Source organism: Ostrea edulis, chromosome 6 (genome assembly GCF_947568905.1).
Source record: "Ostrea edulis chromosome 6, xbOstEdul1.1, whole genome shotgun sequence".
In the NCBI taxonomy this organism is placed as follows: domain Eukaryota; kingdom Metazoa; phylum Mollusca; class Bivalvia; order Ostreida; family Ostreidae; genus Ostrea; species Ostrea edulis.
In genome coordinates this window covers 75,624,927-75,646,669 of record NC_079169.1, presented here as the reverse complement: position 1 = coordinate 75,646,669, position 21,743 = coordinate 75,624,927, and the positions used below count along the sequence as shown (strand labels likewise).

Below are 21,743 nucleotides of genomic sequence, written 5' to 3'. Positions count from 1 at the left end.
ACTTTGATCCCCTATTGTGGCCCCAACCTACCCCTGGGTACCATGATTTGAACAGACTTGAATCTACACTATGTCAGAAAGCTTTCATGTAAATTTCAGCTGTTCTGGCTTATTGGTTCTTGAGAAGATTTTTAAATATTTTCTTTATATATTTCTATGTAAAACTTCGATCCCCAATTGTGGCCCCATTCTACCCCCGGGGGTCATGATTTGAACAAACGTGAATCTGCATTATGTCAGGAAGCATTCATGTAAATCTCAGTTCTTCTGGACCAGTGGTTCTTAAGAAGAAGGTTTTGAAATTACCTTCCCCAAATTTTGCATTTTTGTAATTATCTCCCCTTTGAAGGGGGCATGGTCCTTCATTTGAACAAACTTGAAAGCCCCTCACCCAAGGATACGTTGTGCCAAGTTTGGTTGAAATTGACCCAGTGGTTCTAGAGAAGAAGATGAAAATGTGAAAAGTTTTAGTTTACCACGACGACAGACAACGGACAGATTTTAATCAGAAAAGCTCACTTGAGCCTTCGGCTCAGGTGAGCTAAAACAGAGTAAGATTATTTACAAGCACAAATGTACGTAACATTCTTGACAAAGATATAATAATAAATCCAGGGCTTTCATTTTTGAAAAGTATTTTTGACAAATATGACCTCTCAAGCATTTGGTATAAGTATAGATCACGCATACATGTATTGCAGTGCCACGAGGAGATTAAGACACCTGTTAATCAAAGGCTGTGAGATCTAGTTTTGCAAAAATGGCACGATGTACATTGTAAGTCTTCAAAGTGAGTGATTTACAAACTATTTAAACAAACTTTGATTGTGAGGAATATTTGACTTTTTTACCAGGAAAATTACGAAAAATCTTTGTTAAATTTAAAACTAAAACCATAACCTTCCTGTTGAAGTAGACAGATGAAGTAATATTGAAAGAAATGAGCTCTAATGTGTATTATGCAACTGTAACCAAATTAAGATGAATCCCCTGACCCAGGCGCAATGAATTTCACAATTTTGGTAGAAGTACATCGCTCATAAAGACAATACACAGTTTGTCTGCGAGATGTCCCTGAGTAAAGATCTTTAAAGATTGCATAATTTTTAAAAGTTGACCCCACTCTCAATGCCTCGGGTCTTCGGTGATCATGAAATTCACAATTTTAGTTTCTCTTATCCCATAAATGTTCCATACCAAATTTCATGAAAATTGTCGTTACAGAGAAGAAGTTGATTATGTTCAAATGTTACCGGACGACACTGGACAACTACGAATGGCAATAGGTCACCCAGTGGCTCTCTAAATGACCACTACGAATCGCAATAGGTCACCCAGTGGCTCTCTAAATGACCACTACAAATCGCAGTAGGTCACCCAGTGGCTCTCTAAATGACAACTACGAATGGCAATAGGTCACCCAGTGGTTCTCTAAATGACAACTACGAATGGCAATTGGTCACCCAGTGGTTCTCTAAATGACAACTACGAATGGCAATAGGTCACCCAGTGACTCTCTAAATGACAACTACGAATGGCAATAGGTCACCCAGTGACTCTCTAAATGACAACTACGAATGGCAATAGGTCACCCAGTGGCTCTCTAAATGACAACTACGAATGGCAATAGGTCACCCAGTGACTCTCTAAATGATAATTACGAATGGCAATAGGTCACCCAGTGGCTCTCTAAATGACAACTATGAATGGTAATATGTCACCCAGTGACTCTCTAAATGACAACTACGAATGGCAATAGGTCACCCAGTGACTCTCTAAATGACAACTATAAATGGCAATAGGTCACCCAGTGGCTCTCTAAATGACAACTACGAATCGCAATAGGTCACCCAGTGACTCTCTAAATGACAACTACGAATGGCAATAGGTCACTCAGTGACTCTCTAAATGACCACTACGAATCGCAATAGGTCACCCAGTGGCTCTCTAAATGACAACTACGAATCGCAATAGGTCACCCAGTGACTCTCTAAATTACCACTATGAATGGCAATAGGTCACCCAGTGGCTCTCTAAATGACAACTACGAATCGCAATAGGTCACCCAGTGACTCTCTAAATGACCACTACGAATGGCAATAGGTCACCCAGTGACTCTCTAAATGACCACTACGAATCGCAATAGGTCACCCAGTGGCTCTCTAAATGACAACTACGAATCGCAATAGGTCACCCAGTGGCTCTCTAAATGACAACTACGAATGGCAATAGGTCACCCAGTAACTCTCTAAATGACAACTACGAATGGCAATAGGTCATCCAGTGACTCTCTAAATGACAACTACGAATGGCAATAAGTCACCCAGTGACTCTCTAAATGACAACTATGAATGGCAATAGGTCACCCAGTGGCTCTCTAAATGACTACTACGAATCGCAATAGGTCACCCAGTGACTCTCTAAATGACAACTACGAATCGTAATAGGTCACCCAGTGCCTCTCTAAATGACTACTACGAATCGTAATAGGTCACCCAGTGACTCTCTAAATGACTACTACGAATCGCAATAGGTCACCCAGTGACTCTCTAAATGACAACTTCGAACTACAGGCTGATTTCGAATTTCGCAGTTTGTTATTTATAGCACTTCAATTCACCAATTAGGCAAACATTGTTTTCACTCATCTGATCCGAATGTAAACAAAACAAGAAAGGTATTTAATTTTTTATAAAGAGTTTTTTTATTTGTGCAAACAACATAAGCATGACATTCTGTGTGCGCTACCACGGTCTATATACAAGAATTAACAATCAACCGCACCTATCACAGTCACTGATGGCAAGGGGCTCTGAATATTAATCTCCTTGAGCAATATTGATACTCTGCAGAACACCTTAATACTGATATGGTTTAAATAAATAAATGTTTATGTGATTCAGACGTAATTTGTTCGGGTTCGGCGTTTGAAAAAGTCAATATCCATATGTTTGAAATTAGTATATCCTTTTCCCCAAGAAACATACAATAAATTATATATAATTATGTGGTATAATATAAAATCGGTAATAAATAAAAGTAACATAATACATTTCATTTTACAAATATACATTACAAGTGTAACGATTCTTTGATTAACCTGAATATATATTTGATAAAAACAACAACAGCACAAGAAAATTTCCCCAACTGGACATTATACAGTCTTCATTATTCAAAACGAAGCTGAAACAAACCAGATAGTCAAAGCCAGATAACGAATACCTTTCATTTAAATCTTGAGAAGTGTAAAGTAATAACATTAAAACTATAACTATTTAGCTAACAAATTACTTCAAGTAGCAAACATACTGATATCACATGTAAAACGATTAGCACATAAAATTTATATTAAAAACAACAAATGCAAATTGTATTTGCGACAATGAATATTGGAAAGAAAAGTAATGGTACACTTCTAACATATCGCCAGTTAACAAAAAGAGTGTAGTTTTGTGTATATGAAAATTTAGGATATCATGTTCCTTTCTTATCATTCTCAGACAGCAAACGAAGAAAATCACTTCAAATCAAGATGTATATAAGGCATTTTCATGATAGGTAAGGTTTAACGTTGATCAATGGTATTCGAAACAAAAGGAACACATCCCAAATTTCCGACCGTCTATATAAGAAAATAACATTCATATGAAATTGATCATACATGATTCATAACAACGTGTATACCTCATAGAAATGGTTTCATTGGGAAAGTTTAGTCGGTGTCCAATAACGCTGATATAAATTGTTCCTAAATACTTAAATGTTACCTAGCATGTTGGCATTTGAAAAACTGGACCTATTTTAGGGTCCATAGGGAAACCTTTGCGCATGCCCATGCAATAAGAAGTATCGATTTTAACTGTGTTATCCTTGACTCCAATGTCGTGTTCCAGCGTAGCCTTTGTCTTCATCAAGCGAGCTAAACTGAGCTCAGAAGCCTTTAGCCTCTCCTTGAGAATCCTCACTGATTCTCTGATCTCGTTCACCTCTCTCTGGAGTCTGTAAAAAGACGATGTAAAGTTTACTGGCTCATTCTCATTTATCATTTTAATACCATTTGTGTTCTAAAGTTGTTGTAAAGCATTTTTATTTCAATTGAATTATTACTAAAATGCATCAATATCAAATTGATGAGAAATGTTTTTTTCTTGGTAATAATTTTTGTTAAAAGAGTGGGAAATCAACATACGATTTCATGACTGGATCATTGCATAGCTCCACGTTGATACGTCTGGTTCGCTCGTCTAGACGAGTCTGGGCTACCTTCATTGGCATTTCCTTGTCCTGGATTGCCTTACGCAACAACTCGATGTTCTTCTCCATATCGAAGATCTCCTGCATAGTCTGTGTAACACGACATTAAAAGTTAGTCATTATATTCAAATATTCATTAAAAAGTTGTTAAAATCTTTTTGTGAATGGTGTCTTAAGTCTGATTAAATATCTGTAAGTTTCTCACAAATAACAATATAGAGTGATAGTTTGGCATTTTGCTAAATAATTCTATGTTTTATCTTTGTTTTAATGAAAAACTGTCTTACTCTCTGCAGATGAGCCTGGAGCTTGTTCCTTGCATCAGTTGTCTCCCTGACCCTGGTGTTGAAGGCATTGTTAACACCGTTGAACTGGTTCCACATCTCGTTGGCACATGCGCGCAGTGTGCTGTCGATTTCACCTCTCAGACGTTCAGAAGCAGCACGTTCTTTCTGGGACCTGGCGATGTTCTCCTGAGTGTATCTCACCCAAGAATCAGGAATTGTAATTCTGCAAATACAGAAGACAGAAGATCCAGTACTCTTAAAATACAAACCCGCCTGAGAAGTATATACTCTGAAAGCTTTTAACATGGTATTAGGTATGATGAATGACATGAAACTGCATGTACATATATCTCTACATGTTTATGTACATTTACTTTTAAGTGTACACTGTACAGGAAAAAGCTTTAACTCCAATATCAACATAAACCATTTTAAGCCTGAACTGAATCTGCTGTAACAGGATAAACCTACGTGTTGTCGATGCTCTCGATTCCAGGATAATAACCAATTCCACTGGAAGTGTTACGGAGCTGCTGCATACGATCGTCCAAGCCTTGGGCGTGGTGTTTGTCCTTGGCATCAATCTCCATGGCGTGCTGGGCGGCACGGTTCATCTTCAGTTGAACGTAAGCCTTGTCCAACACCTTTTTCATCTTGGCCTGACATTTCTTGATGATATCGACTTCCTGTGAGTACAAGTCACTTATTAGACTAAACTGTCCATATATGTATAACTTTTGAAAAAGATATGTAACTACGTTACTTAGAGTTATCTCTCTTACAAAAGAATGGACTAGATAGTGTGCAAAATTATTCTAGGAAAGTTTACGTATACTCTCGAACTTCAAATGCATCTAAAATCTACCTTGACCTCTCATGGCTTCATTAACCTATCGACCTTGACCTCTCATGGCTTCATTAACCTATCGACCTTGACCTTTCATGGCTTCATTAACCTACCCTGATGAGTGTGCGTTCAACGTCATCGTGGACAAGGTCGATTCCCTGACGCTTTTCACGATGCATCAAACATTCCTCGGCAATGTGGAGAGGGTTGGCAGTGTCTCCAAGAGCTTTCTCCAAGGTACGGCGGTACTCCTGATTTCAAAAAATATTGTGATGTACTTACTTGAACTTCGTATTTAAAACATAATATTAAAAAAAAAAACTCATTCACCGAATTAAAGACTTCATTACATGAAAAGATATTGAATAAATTAAAAGATAAATTTTAAAAGGAAATGTTACCAAAGACGTTTAATTCTTTGATGGTGAAAATTTGATAAAGGTTATACAATATAAAAGAACTCTAAAGTGCTAGTACATTTTTGTACACCATATCACTAATATGTTTGCTGAAGAATTGTAATAAATCATTCGATAGGTTACACCCTTTGATAGTAGCAACCCTATTCAAAACCTCCCAGTTTACTTTATCACGTTTACTTTTGTATTCTGAAGGTTTATGTCTATAGTAACCTTTACTTCATCGACTTATTACAATTCTTAGGGGGAAACACACCCCTCCAACTACACAAGTTTACAAAAAAATCTGTAATATCACTATGTTTTGTTGGGGTCATACTTTTGGGGAATGCAAATAGCAACGAATTCAAATTTGCCACGAACATAAAAAGGGAAAATAAGCATTAGGATTAAAAATTCTTCACTGACGAAATAAAAACATAGGAACATGCACTTTTCCTCAAACCACGAAAATATGACCCCAACACATGTTATTGATAGTTTGACCCCACGCACATGTTACTGAAATCTTAGCCCCACACACATTATACTGATATTTACTGCAAATTACTGATAACACTTTCCTTTATCGCATTTGATAAGCATTTCATAAAACAAAAATGCATGGGGAAATAGAAGTTAGTAAAAGCACTATAAATACAACTGCATGTATAAATTTGTTGGTTAAGTATTATTGGTTATGATCATTGAATATTGTAACAAAGCCACACATACATATTATCGTATTGTTTAGTGAACAGCAACTACTAGACTGCTCCCTGGTTAAACTACCCAAAGAACCCACGGTATTAGGGGCGTTATATCTACCACCCTAGACTCTTTGTCATTTTAGAATATAGCCGCGAAAAGATATGGTTTCCTATGTGAACTCAGATAGCATGACGTTTAAAAGAAAGAATAGAATATGAAGAAGAAAAAAAGCTATCTGACTTCACCCCTATTTCAAACTTTTCTAAGATATCTAGTAGGAATAATATGATTATATAGATGTGTGGTCTAACTCTACAAAGATACAAGAAATTGATGGTGTACTGTTTTGCCATGGCAGTAATAATAGGGATTTGTTTCGTTTAAGTTGACCTTTTTGTGAGATTTTAACTGATTTCCGGTTACCTTCAAGTTTTCAATTTCTGTGGCCATGGCATTAACTTCGTTGTTAAGTTCACTTTTCCAGAATGCAATGTCATATACTCGTTCCCCTGATGAAATAAAATGGATGTAAAACATGGTGGATGATCTAATACAGTCACTTATCATAAATATTTCAGATGGAAGAAAGTGTCTTTGAAAATAAAATCAATCCTTAAAAACAGTTCATCCATAATTATTGATTAAGGCACTTTCCATGCACTTTGAAATATTTATGATGAATAGAGCAGGTCTCTAGTTGCAAAAGTTAAATATGTATCTCTTGCATCTTATATGCCAATTTGTAAGAGAAGTCAAAATTCAATTTTTACAACTTTTGACCATTTTTCTACATATCCACCATGTTGGAGGAAGCAGCAGTTCAAGGAAAGAAGAACGGGCTACCCATCATGCAACCGTAGACCCGTCTACACTGATACCTCTAAATTATGACTCTCCGTATCCACGACACTAATTTCAGAGTTTAATTCACTTTTCCAAAACGCTATGTCGCTGACACGATCGCCTAAACAATTTCATATTCAGAAAAGAAATAGAAAAAGCAAATATGAAATATTCGGTCTTTGCAACTGAAACTGTCAAAAGTATAATCATTATCAGTTATGTAATAATAGAATATATTGATTTGCTAAAGCTCTTGTTTTATGTTTAAGAAATTATGGTTATTTCATAATTTTTCAATTGTTAGAGATAAAATTGATAGAAATATAAGAAGCTTTGAATTCTTACCCAGTTTCTTGGTGATGTCGTTCTGCCTGTTGCGGGTCCGGGAATCGGTCTCCTTTACGGCTCGCCAGGCATCAGCCCTCAGTCTCTCAGCAAAAGATCTCTCCTTGTCAGACAGAGAGAAGTTCATGCTGTTAGACATCCCCCAGTCGTTGGTGGAGTAACGCGAGTACACAGCATTTCTAGTCAAGGAAAATGAGAAGGAATAGCGTTTCAACAATATCTCAATACATGGCATAGTATGACAGTCAATCACAGCATGAAATCTGTATAAATTCAAGGAATGAAATCAATTTTTAATCTTCAACAATCAATAATAAAATCAAAACGGAAAAGATCAAAGTAGTATTTTAGTACATCGATTGTGATCTTTTGGTTGCTCTTTAGCTCATTGGCCAGTTGCTTTAACGTTTGCTTTATGTTCAAATTGAGACATTAGCTTTGATCAAAACTGGATAAACTTCGCTATTCTTCTCCATTGTAGGTTTTAGCACGTGGTACCAAAGAGAAGACACGACTCGTAATCTTACCTGGCAGGGTTATAATAAGCTTTAGCGTGGCCCATGTCCAAGGATCTCCCAGCGTATCCCAGATGGCGGGAAATGGTTTTGTCAGTGACATAGGGAAGAATCTTGGACATTTCCGGGGTAAGGGGCGTAGCACTTCGTGAACGCATGATGTTGTAATCGTTATATCCCAGTCTAAATAAAACAAGATTTACCATTCGTATTCTGACATTCTGTTCTTCAACAATGACAATTTAAATTGTTATATATTTTTTTAAAGTTCTTGCAGTATAATCGAATATGACAATTTATTTGTATTCGCTTGGTAGGATGAAAAGGTATCGTATGGAAATACCAGATCTTACAAGTAAATACCACTGAGGATAAGTTTATTTCGATAAATCCTTGTACTGAAGAGTACAACACAGTACACGCAACTGTATACCATTTACTGGGACTGACACCGAAGATTTGTATATTAAATATCTTTTATTATCAGAATGAAATACTGTCATCAATTTTTAAAACTGGTAGTTATTCATAATACTTGACCGATGACCTTATTTTACTCGCAGATAATTATTTATAATTTCGATCGTGAAAAAAGAATTCTGGATATACTGCATATCATAATTATCAAAATTAAAGATAAGCGAGTTACATGAGAAATCAAAGATTGAAAGAAGTCTACAAATAACAAAAATAAAATTCATGGGTTGTGATCCGACAACAGTCTATGTCAACAAAATGGGTTGGGTTTTTTTCTGAGTGAAAGTTCATCGTTTGATAAGAAGAATAGAATTAAAAATGTTAAGAAAAATTGTGAAAAATGTTAATTTACGGTTACCTATGTTTTGTATCTTTAGAACGTGATTTCCCTATTCAACCTGGCTTCGATTCAAGATAAGATAAGAAAAGAGTTGAGAACTTACCTGCTCATGTTTGTATGTTATCCAAAGTCTTACTGAAAAGAAAAAACGGCAGAGTTCTCGATGAACAATTTTACAGTATGCTGAATTTGATTTCAGGCGTTGTCATAGAAATACACCTAGCAACCTGTCACGTGTTTTTCTCTGGAGCACGGATTCTGAAAGAGAAAGGAATTTCATTCGTGTATAACTTTGTCATGTCATTAATTATAAATCAAGTGAATTGGTAGATGTTGTTTTTTCCAACCGTGAAGTCACCGCTAGCAAGATCTTTGATAGCGTCCCTAGTTACGAGTAATCCGAATGAGAGAACTACAGACATGCATGTACAACCTTTTGACCTGCTTATAATCCGTTAACTATGCACCTGCCCTTTGAAAGGAAAAGCATTTATCGATCTTTTGGAAATACACAACACAATTTGCAAAAGCAAAAGTCATGGACAACTTTTTCAACATGATACTTCCTGAAACAGAGAAAATGATGTAGGGGAATAAAATGAAAAAGCGGAGACATCTGGGATAAAGATATAAAATAAAACTTTACAGGATAAGACTAACTTAACTTGGAAAGAACTGCTAATCCCCTAAAGAAGTCTGGGCTATTACTATTATGGGATTTAAATATCGTTCAAGTTTATTATGTTTAAATTTTAATTGAGGTTTATTGATGTCATCTTTAATACCCACATAGAAGGTGAAAAACTGCTTTTATACCAATGAATATAATGTAAATATTTCATGTTGTGATGAAAAGGACTTCCGAGAATTCATCCATTGTACCAAGTGAATTAGTTCATACAGCGTGTGGGGTGTCCAAAATATTATTTACAGGAGAGTTTTATCCCCCCGTTATATTTTCATATATCAAAAACAATCATAAACATTCTTGATGACATTTTAAACGCATTAGAGCATGTGTTAGTTATCAAGTAGAAATATTTCCCTAAAACCCTGAAAATTATACACCTTGTATAAAACCTAGTACAGCGTGAAAGGAACATTAGTGGCAAGGAAACGTCACCTGGTTGCTAACATTAGGTGTTGGAAGGGTTGTTTTGTAGTACCCGTATTTCTGATGAAATATTCATACTAAGTAATCATCGATGTCTGTAAACACAGATATGGTGTATTACTGCGGGACAATCAATACAATATAGGATAGCTCTGAAGGCGAAATGTCGGCCAAACTCATAAAACAAAAATGTCGTAAACTTACAGAAAGAGAGAGAGTTGGGGTGAAGCGTGTTCTGGCACAATACGACGAGTAAATTAATACATGATCCATCTGCAAACTATATTGAATCCCTAAAGCTTTCAATTTATCAAATCTTCAAAACAGCTGAGATACGAACATGTAAAATGAAATTTTAAAAAAAGGTTGATACTATAAGAGAGTTCTCTTGTATTTGTCAAGGTTAAATTAGTAGTGTACAAGTTTGTAACAGTGCATTGACGGAAGTAACCCTTTTAACACAGACACGATTAAGTACCATTTTGGGAATATATATATATCTTATTTGTGTCACTTTCTTTCGATAGGATGTAAATGGTTTCATGCCATCACATTACACCAATCATTGTACGACAATCCTAGATATTGCCAGAAAATCTTCAACCAAGAGAATTATTTCAAACATATTACTGAAAAACATTCGGCAGAGATAGCCTTACACAGAATTAAATCTTTGGGTAAATGGATCAATTTCCCACTTGTCGTCTTTTTCGGGTAAAACTGTTTGCTAATTATATTTGTACTGTGTAAAATATTGCTGCGAAGGGAAAATGGAATTGAAACCCATAAATGACACAAGATCTGCAAGGTGCCACACGATTTAGATTAGACCCAGACTTTACTTAATCCAAATAATCCATGTACAACTCAGATTATCCCGGGTAAGCACTTAGAGAACTTTCTTTTCTTTTTTTTCTTCTTTTTTTTTTTTGCCCACTCGACAAAACTTGCAGATGGTCGTCTCCTGAAGACGGTAAACAGTCCACGCGTGTGTGCAAATGTACAATTAAGAATTCAATTGAAGGGCCCCTTCATCATCATTGAAATGTCTTGATCATAAAGAGGGCCTTCAATTTAAGTAAATTTCTTGATGTCAGTCAGTTGGCAGCCTAAAGTGTGTCCTTTAATAACACCAGTCTAGCTCCATTACAACTAATGAATATGAATATATCCAATTACAATAGGCTAGCGTTTCTTCATGCTCCATTTGGTAAAGTAAATTGAAATATGAAGACTATCATTAGCGGAATTATTGGATGCACAAAACAGAACATCAAGTAAAAGTTTTCTTTTGTTAATTCATATCAATGTAGATATCGGATGATGAAATTTTTTTTTTTTTTCTAAATCAGACTAAACAGAGATGATATTACTTTCAATTATTTCTCAAAAAACAATGCAATATCGACCATGCATGTTTAAAATATCCCGGAATATTAAGTTCCAACAATATTTAGTTCTCTACTTACGTTCTATGTAATCTAAAGAAGTGGATCACCGGTGTCACACACACGTTTTAATATGGCACATATAAATCAGAGACTGTCAGTCTTATTTCACTCACCTACGTTTACAATAGGATGAACTTCAGCAGAAAATATATACTATTACGTTGTTTAAGGTAACTAGGTGCAGCTAGACGACTGAGAGACAAATTCCGCTGCACTTTGACAACAGTTTGGTGCATTAAAGGATTAAAAATGCGTATTGATGTAAAACAAGTCCTTGCATTAGGATTTAAACGCATAGTATTTTTCATTTACGTGTAGAAAATTTTAATCTTTATATTAATCTTATTGTTCCGATATTAAAATCAGCCGTCCAGATCTCCACTACTAATGCCCCGCGTCTTAACTACCTTATCGTTGTCGCTTGGAAACGGACGTGAAAATGCAAGTAAAACGCGGGTACGTTTTACTTCCAGGAGGTAATTAATTCAGTGGCAGAATGAAACAAAGCGGGTTATATTTTCTAGGGGTGTCAGATTTCATTCTATTCCATACTTATCAGAAAAATAACAGTGATATGTTCTGCTTGTCAACTAAAAAGTACACGCGACATTTTTTAACACTTATCGCAATCAGATACATTGTCTGTGGTAAACAATATCTTTAAATATTCTTAAAAGAATACCGTAATTGATACCATTGGTTGAAATATAATCACGTGTTTCTATAATTGATTTTATATCTTTGGCAATGCGCAATGCATGTAATTTAACTCTATACATCTTGTTTTACTTGTAGCATCTTAATCTTAACATGGTATACTAGTATTTTATATGTGCATTTCGGATTGAATTTTTTTTTAAAGGTATACTGGTAGAAGAGAGTGCTTGTCGTGATCGAAAAGAAGCAGGTAATGTAAGTTATCCTTTTTGGAACCAGATCACGTAATTTGTATTCAGAACGTATGTGATAGGAGCAAAAGTGTCATGCTTTGAACTTGCAAGATTAAACAGAGGCTAAATCGACCACGAGCATTTCCGGATAGAAAAGAATAAACGTTTAAATTTTAATGTCATATTCTGTACGTCTATATAATATTAATGAGGATCTGAACAATTGCTGTTTTCCAAACAACCTTAAAAAAGGCTTCACGGAATTTATGTCCAATAAGTACTCACGAAACGTTGATAAATTTAACACGGAGTGGGGACTCTTTACAAAGAGGGAAGATTGCCCTTTTCTCCAAATAAATATAATAATCGTAATACACATTGAAATCACGCAACAGAAATGTTTAATCGCTGAAGTTCCCATATAGAAACTTGATGTTGAAGAATGTTTTGGATGTACATGGACGTGAAAGGAAAAATATTTTAGAACCCTTTGTAATTTCAATGCAAATTAAAACAGAATAAATGGTGTGCGTATTGCGGATCCAATGAAAAAAAATACGTTATGTCTTAAAGAAGAAATAACAGAACTTGAATGCCGTTTAGTGTCTTCACCACCCTCTCAGGACACAAGTAACACGAAACAGTATAGACGATGAAGCATAACTTTAAAGCTATAAATGGCGTATAGAACAAAAGAACAACAGGTATCCAATGTCTTGTCATAGACCAGTTCTAAGTTAACAAAAGATATAGGTAATGCCTGCAAAGTCTGTTCGATAAAAACCGATACAGACACAGTGACGTGGCAATTCAATGGAGGAAAACCTAGAACCGTTAGTCAACCGTAGCAGTCCGGTTTTTTCAGATGACAAGATAAAACTTACAAGCATTTATCTTCTCCGGGTTACACAAAATGTGTCTATTAAGAGTCATTGGAAGCTTTAAAGAGCCAAGGCAAAGATAACGGCTGTATATCCTTTTGGAGGGTTAATTGTTGACAAAACTCAAAGATTGGAGTGCTCTATAAACTTAATTATCGTTTTGGGTCGATGTTAAGAGACTGGAACTTGCGTTTAATGATGTTATTTATCATTTCTCTTAGGCATGCCTGAGGACTTGATGGTTAAATATTACAGAAAAAGAACAAAAATAAACAACCACATTATTAGATACGAGAAACTGCCAACTCAGCACCCGGTAGTCTGAGTGATGAGCTTTCTATTGAATTCCGATTTGGGTCAATATAGAGTAGCTATGAATTTTGACACTAAAAGAGCGGTTTGTCTCGTAAACAAGAGCTCAATAGTGACGCATTATTTCCGGTGGTTTGTACTACCGGAAACCGGTGGTAACCTCATATCTTGGTCTTGTCTTGCTTTCAATCAATTTCTGATGGGACATCATTTGGTTCTCAATGAATTGCTAACCCCCAAGTAAGACAGATAAAACACGTGGAAGGTATAAACTTATTTTTTTTAATATCGTGACAAAGTACATTGGATTCTTACACAAGATCTTCTCACACAACAATACTCTATTGAGTAAATACTTCAAGATTATAAATCTGACGTTTTTATACACAAGATTTTACCACCATATGACAAGATGACACTTGTAGTCAACTCTAGACTCTTGTGCAGCTAAGACACAAAGCGAGAGAAAATTATGGCGTGCCCGAAAGCATCAGCCAGACCAAATTTTTCTATTACAAAACTAACTGCATGTACATGCTTGACTTGGGGTCAATCGTTATCAATTTTTTCTAAACCATACTTTTATGGTCAAGACTTCAATCGGTACTGTGCCCCCCAGTTCCGTCGATCTGTCAATATGAATTAAATTTATGTTTTTGTTACACGAAAGTGTCTATTTTCTCAACCTTTTATGTAGTTATTAGCTTCCCAACACCACTTCTGTCCCAAATGGACTTTAATGATATAAGAATTTAAACACAGTAAATAACCACAATCAATAGAGGTAAACAGACTGACGAATAAGGGCAAAATTTGGCCGATTGAAGGTCCAATACACAGTCAAAATCGTTTAACTTGTGCCATGAATGGATTGTGCCTGTGGATTAATTGTATCAATGTAGACTCGGGCTATATGTGTTTAAAGTTTTCAATCTATAACGTAGAAGACACATCCGAGCGATTACTATTTGGAATTCAGTTAGGTGGCTGGAGGTGTATTTGTCAACTAATCCTTTTCTCTTATCTCCTTGAGATCAATCAAACAATTGGATTAAAATAGGTTTAAGTGTCCTCTTGTAATTGGAATAGCTCAGTTTGATGACTGGATAAGGTGTTACTAAACTAAATATTTCCACAAATACGTTTAAAAACAAATTTAGTGCAGGTATTTCATTTGCTTACAAAGCTTATTTTAACATTTTCAACTGCATTTTCATGCATCTCCAAATTTTAGGAAAGTGTGGTCTACTCTTGTTACTAGGCAATATGTGGAGTAGGAACGATGCCAGCTATTCGCACTAACAAGAAATAAAATACAATATATAGATACACGACACGGGCAGCATTCGTTCAAACATTAAGTGTAAATTTATAACCAGCATTTTCCGTGTGATGATATTTCGCGACGGCCAACACAAAATATAGTTAAAATACAAAATGGTGTTAAAATGACCCTCTCCAAAACTCTTCATTCCATTCAATAACATTATTCCATCAATATTCGAGATTACATGTTCCCATTATAAGATGTCCTTTCATTGTCATTTAAATTTCAGTTTTCTTCTAAACTATAAGCATATAAGTGATACTTGATGTCAATAGCCCTTTAAATATCAATCATTAAAATTTTCTTATAACTCGTTATTTTCCAATTCTAAAATCTTACCAGAAATCCAGCTAATTAAGGGGGAGACTGTAGAGTGGATAATTGATATTTGATTAAGTAAAATTCGATATGTTAAAGAGATACTACACACAAACCTCGTCTTACCTTCCCTTGCAGTCTTCGCAATCAATTGGTTTCTAACGACATGGCGTCCCGTTGCTACGGGTACTCGTTTCATAGACACATATATTTCGCGCATGCAAAGTAACATCCGGTCACTAAAATATAATCTTTGGGCAACACATAGTGAATGTTTGCAGAAAGGAATAGTTTAATTAAACTTATTAATATAATGAGATATGTGACAAAAATCTTACCTTTCTGGCAGATATAATCGTATGAAAACTTGAATTACAATTCGTCGTCAGTGGCAAGCAAACTGTTAAGGTTCAAAGGTTTTCTTTTATTCAATCCTCGTTTAAAGTCTCTTTAAAACTCTGCATTGACATTTCAATATATATCTGAGCTGTGTATTGAACATATGAGACCGTATTTGTTTAGATTGATAGTTTAATTTCTAACTCAACAGAATTGGGTTGTGCGAGCATTTATATATTCATTCACACGCAAAATAGAATTAATTTTTGTCGCTGTTTACCGAGAGAATTTTTAGGTTTGAATATAGTGAGGCATTCTAACAGGAGTAGTTTTATTCAGCAGTTTTATCTGAAAAAATCAATAAACACTTAAACGCTCTCGATAAAGAAAAAGTAGAGAGACTATTTATTTGCAAACATTGTTATCTTACCCATGTACAAACGAATCATTGAATTACCGTGAAAGTTGGAGATTCGGATAGAAAGAAGTGCATGCACATACTTTTCCAAACCCTATACTTATATAGCCCCATTCCTTTCATTCATAATTCACATGGACAGAAAACATCAATACCCCAACTTTCTAGGGTATTACGGCAACATATCAGTTGATGGCGACTTTCGTGTATACAAATATTACGAATTCAGGTCAAATTACCCCACCCGTAAATGAAATATTCATTTACTTTTTCTGGATACTACAGGTAAAGGGAAAATATCCTTTGATAATGTAGGTGAATATTTTTTGCAAAGTCGTGCATTATTCATATTTGAAAAATCCAATACTAACTCAATTCACCGTGAATTCAAAGAAAATTTAGTTATGAATTGATTTGTCGGTTCTCATCAAAATAAGATAGGTAATTGCTTGTGTCAAGAGCGTTCTTCCTGATGTGTTGGTTGTTTTACATCCATTTCAAGAAGTTCTTCACTCGTACAGAGACGTCACCAGCGTTAAGTGACGTGCCACAAATTAGGACCTAAGCAGCTGTAGCAGTGAGGGTTCCTTACCGAGTCAATAGGACCTAAGCGGCCGTAGCAGTAAGGGTTCCTTACCGAGTCAATAGGACCTAAGCGGCCGTAGCAGTGAGGGTTCCTTACCGAGTCAATAGGACCTAAGCGGCCGTAGCAGTGAGGGTTCCTTACCGAGTCAATAGGACCTAAGCGGCCGTAGCAGTGAGGGTTCCTTACCGAGTCAATAGGACCTAAGCGGCCGTAGCAGTGAGGGTTCCTTACCGAGTCAATAGGACCTAAGCGGCCGTAGCAGTGAGGGTTCCTTACCGAGTCAATAGGACCTAAGCGGCCGTAGCAGTGAAGGTTCCTTACCGAGTCAATAGGACCTAAGCGGCCGTAGCAGTGAAGGTTCCTTACCGAGTCAATAGGACCTAAGCGGCCGTAGCAGTGAAGGTTTCTTACTGAGTCAATAGGACCTAAGCGGCCGTAGCAGTGAGGGTTCCTTACCGAGTCAATAGGACCTAAGCGGCCGTAGCAGTGAAGGTTTCTTACTGAGTCAATAGGACCTAAGCGGCCGTAGCAGTGAGGGTTCCTTACCGAGTCAATAGGACCTAAGCGGCCGTAGCAGTGAAGGTTTCTTACTGAGTCAATAGGACCTAAGCGGCCGTAGCAGTGAGGGTTCCTTACCGAGTCAATAGGACCTAAGCGGCCGTAGCAGTGAAGGTTTCTTACTGAGTCAATAGGACCTAAGCGGCCGTAGCAGTGAGGGTTCCTTACCGAGTCAACGCCAACCGCAAAAAGGGTCATATCTGAAAGACCTATAACTTCATTTCTAATGCCCTAGGTGAAGAAAGAGTCACTGTCTATGTTAAACGTTTTAGGGTTGACATTCGGCTTGCAAAACGAGTGCCCTAACTACTATATAGGTATTCTGACATGTAAAGGTATCTCTGTTTTAAGAAATGCAAATTTCTGTATCTCAAGTAGAGATACATTCAGGGGCGGATCCAGGAATTGCGGTTACGGGGGGCGCCACTTTATGAAGCAGTGGGTCCAGGGCGAAGTCTTCGTGGGGGATCCAGGGGGCGAAGCCCCCGGAAGTTCCTGTATTTTACAGATTTTATGGGGCTTGAAATGTTTCTCCTATTTAGCCATTTGTACTATTTTCTATCATTTTAATAAAGTGAAATTAATAAAATGACCCAAATTTTAAGGGTTTTTTGGAAAAAATCAAGTTCTCCCAATAAAGTAATTCAAGAAATCAAAATATTTTGTCGTTTATTTCTCCGGGAGTGGAAGAAATTGTGCTTCTTTTATCGTTTAGTACATTTTCCTAAACAAGATACCGCAATTTACCTTAAATTTGAAAAGTTTAGGGGGGGGGGGGGTGCCGGCTGTGCCCCCCTCTAAATCCGCCACTGACATTCGTATGAAAAAACGACGGGGACATTTTATAATTCTTCAAATATTAATGGTATGCCTTTACATGTATTATTGTCCATTAATAGGAGATTACAATGCCATGCAACTAGCTCTGGTGCTATGTCGGGAAGCAACATTAGTCGACAATTTCCTTATCAGTTTGCTACAAAACTCGCAACTTTTACTGTCAGAAACCACTTAAAAGTTTTATAGATACTCAATCATCTTCCTCAACAACAAACCATCAAAGATTGCTATCGGCATGCACTGACGGTCCCAACATTTTGGTCTGAGTGAACAGTGACTTTTTGCTCTTTATTCACAGCTGGAGTGAAACGATTGAATTATGCCCGTTTTTGGTTTAGTGTTACTTTGCTAGAACAGGAACATTCAACTTTATTGTGGCTCATGATAAACAAAAAAAACAACAACAAAAAACAAACAAACAAACACAAAAACATTGCTTAGCAAATATCGCCGTGCTTTATAGCATTCGGGTTAATGATAGGATTACGGAGAAAGTATTGTTTAGGGTCCAGCTGGCCTTGATCGTTTGTATGTGAATACAACACATATTTCCTATATATGAACATATGGTGGCATATTTAAATTTTTTTTAAGGAAATTTGTATTTCTTTAAACGAAATTTTTTCATGACAAACATCATAATTTGTCTTAAGGAATGGCACACTAAATGCACTAAACGTATGTACAATCCGGAAACAAGGAAGGGGGGTTCTATTCCGTGGCGGATTTTTTCCGCCCAGCGGGAAACTCTATACTGACTTTGTTCATTGGGGAAATAATATACATGTACTGGGGCGCTCCCCCCTCCCCCTCTCCGTGGAGGGGGAGTCTAACCTGGGCCTGTCTTCCCTTGGGGAAATATTAGACAGGGAAAACTATGCTACAACACCAGGTGTGATACTCAGCACGAACATATACTTTCTCTGTTTTACAGAGAGAGAGAGAGAGATGCCAAATGTACTGTCGGCATCCCACAGCTCAAATTTCATCGCTCGGCGTACCGAGAACTGTTTTAATACTTACATCTAATTGACTGTACACGAGGTCATTTTAAATGTACATGTATCAGCGGCGTACAGTGCTTTCTCTACCGTGTTGGGTTTGGGTGTATTTTGAGATTTTCCCTACAGAGAAGTCACCAGTTTCCAGTGAAGAGCCACAAATGAACTACATGTACATGTATATATAGCTTTCAGAACTACATGTACATGTATATATCTTTCAGGACCGTAGCAATGACAGTACTTTGTCGTCCCAACAGCTCAAAAATAATCAAGTATCATAGGGTATAATTAAGGTTTTTAACAGTGATTATCATTCAGTGGTAATTTAGAGCGTCCGGAAAATTTAGACAGTATTTTCCAATGAGGCAAATAAATATATTTATACATGTTACTGCACGTATTCCCACATTTTGCAAATATAATCTGAAAAAGTTCCGAAAGTATAATCTGAAAATGTTCCGAAAGTATAAGCAGAACGAGTACGGTTTAAAGGAAATACTAAATACCAATAGGTATTACCTACACAGGAAAAGCTTTATTCATATCTACGGTAGCATTATTAAATAATAATGAACCATCATTCAAAATCAAAATGAGTTGTATTGATTGTCATAAACGCTAGGTGAGTTTTTTTTTCCTTTGAGACCCTTTGAACGCTTAAATAGAAAGAATAAAAGCTGTCACTTGCAACGATTTTGTGCAGCGCTTCGAATGAGGCATGTTAAAGCCTTGCAACATGTATTACATATATGTACATTGTATGATCAATAGGAGTTCTGCAAATACTATTGAAATCGAAGCACAATGGATTTTCTAATTAAGTTTCCATACCAACGTTTTCCCAAGTCAAGGATTACTTTACATTGAATTTTCTTAAACTAGATTTCTTAATGGCGACACACATGTTCCAGGCTTAGTAGGTGACATTCATGTTGATCATGAACTTACTACAAACAACACTTTTAAATGTTTTTAAAATGTCTGTGGAATGTGTCCAGATGTTCTATTAAAGAGGCAGTGACAACATGGTTAACGTTATCTGCAAGATTCGCTTACACGACTACGTAAACGTGAAATCTGAATGGTTAAAAGTCTTTCCAACTCAGGTCAAAATTATGTTTATCGCAAGATGACAATATTAGTGATTGTTTGTTATGAAGCTAATTTAATTGTGTTGAAGTTTAATGAGAAATGCACCAAGGGGGGATCCAGACAACCCCCTTCCCCCCTTCTGCGGACCAAAAATTTTAATGTAATTGCATCATTCAAATTTATTAACCCGAGTATATCACTTAATTCTACGATGAATAAGACGAAACACTGATATATATTTACGATATTTTCGTCAGATACAAGTATCACTTAAGAATTCTCAAAAAGTATATGTACATGTAACATAAAAGTTTTGTTTAAGAAGCAGACAATTCAAAAGTGAAAAAGAAGTGCCAGGAAATGCTCAGAATGCAGGATTTTGCACCATTTACAGCGGAGCTTGGGGGGGGGGGGTATGCGATTAACTAATAAATCAGCTTTTTTTATTATTTAAAATAGATCTGAGTATAGCGATAGCAATGACTAGAACTTTGGAAACAAGTAGTAAATAACACAAAGCATTTCCATGTATAAACTGTCTCAAGAACCTCCTAAGATGTTATGTACACAAGCAAAAGGTGTAAATGGAGATTGTGAAAAGTAGCTAAAAGATAAAGTGCTAGACACACACACACACCCTTCATAAATTCCTGGATCCGCCTATGTGCACTATGCGTTTGATTGATTGATTGATTGGATATTGTTTAACGTCCCTCTCGAGAATATTTCACTCATATGGAGACGTCACCACTGCTGGTGAAGGGCTGCAAAATTTAGGCCTATGCTCAGCGCTAATGTCCATTGAGCAGAGAGAGATCTTTATCGTGCCACACCTGCTGTGACACGGGACCTCGGGTTTTGCGATCTCATCCGAAGGTCCGCCCCATTTATTCGCCTCTTACGACAAGCATTTGATATTCAACCTTGAAAAACAGATATTGAAATAAAATGTCTTCCATACAATTGCATTTGAAATCGGATATAAAATAAACAAAAAATGATTAACAAAAAATTATAACTATCCCTATTGTCTATAAACCATTTCATTAAAATGCATAAAATCTCTCTCTTTCCTTTCTTGCAGGGGGATCTTTCCATCCAATGTTCTATTGTGACAAATCCTAGATGATGTGAAGATTTCCAAAGGAATTTATTTTTAAAAGTATACAATTAATTCTACAGAACAATTTTGTATTTTATTGAAATAGTTTACAGACAAAAGTTAGACACGGCGATGGGAACCAAACTTATGCCGACTTATGCAACACTCGGTTTATGATTTTTAGAAGAAAAAATGTTCTCTTTTGTTAAATAAAACGTACTCGGACAAAACTTTGTAAATTTTATTAGACAAGAGATGTTTGTAAAACACATATGCCCCCCATGGTGCAAAATTGAAAAGGGTTATACACACACATCATTTAATTGATAGTAGTATCATCAATTCAAAATATTGAGCAGACAATATCTTCCTATGTCAAGAGTGAATTGACCATGTGACCTAAAAATCAAAAGGGGTCATCTACTCCTTATGTTGTACCAGTGTACCAAGTTTGGTGTCAATCAAGCAAATAATTCTTAAAATATAGGAGA

The 21,743-nt window shown here is 36.3% G+C and overlaps 1 protein-coding gene and 1 long non-coding RNA gene across 9 annotated transcripts; one reads left to right on the top strand and one right to left on the bottom strand.

Annotated features, from left to right (window-relative positions):
- Positions 1–2,680: 2,680 nt before the first annotated feature.
- Positions 2,681–15,788, bottom strand: LOC125646778 (tektin-3-like). Of its 8 annotated transcripts, none has more exons than XM_048873304.2 (10): positions 15,652–15,788; positions 9,124–9,278; positions 8,216–8,386; positions 7,689–7,867; positions 6,924–7,009; positions 5,505–5,642; positions 5,016–5,230; positions 4,545–4,767; positions 4,193–4,347; positions 2,681–4,002 (listed from the first exon to the last, which is right to left on the bottom strand). In XM_048873304.2, exons 2-10 carry the CDS (start codon positions 9,129–9,131, stop codon positions 3,771–3,773), a joined length of 1,407 nt encoding a protein of 468 aa, XP_048729261.1. In that variant the 5' UTR covers positions 9,132–9,278; positions 15,652–15,788; the 3' UTR covers positions 2,681–3,770. The 8 variants fall into 8 exon arrangements, with proteins under 8 accessions (XP_048729261.1, XP_055996775.1, XP_048729264.1 ...); XM_056140800.1 differs by lacking the exon at positions 6,924–7,009 and adding an exon at positions 7,379–7,464 and having other exon boundaries at positions 15,652–15,767; XM_048873307.2 differs by lacking the exons at positions 6,924–7,009; positions 15,652–15,788 and adding exons at positions 7,379–7,464; positions 15,440–15,571.
- On the top strand, positions 11,958–21,482 carry LOC125646779 (uncharacterized). The gene is made up of 3 exons (XR_007359820.2): positions 11,958–12,061; positions 12,448–12,497; positions 21,235–21,482. It is a non-coding gene; the product is annotated as an uncharacterized LOC125646779 (long non-coding RNA).
- The last annotated feature ends 261 nt before the right edge of the window (positions 21,483–21,743 follow it).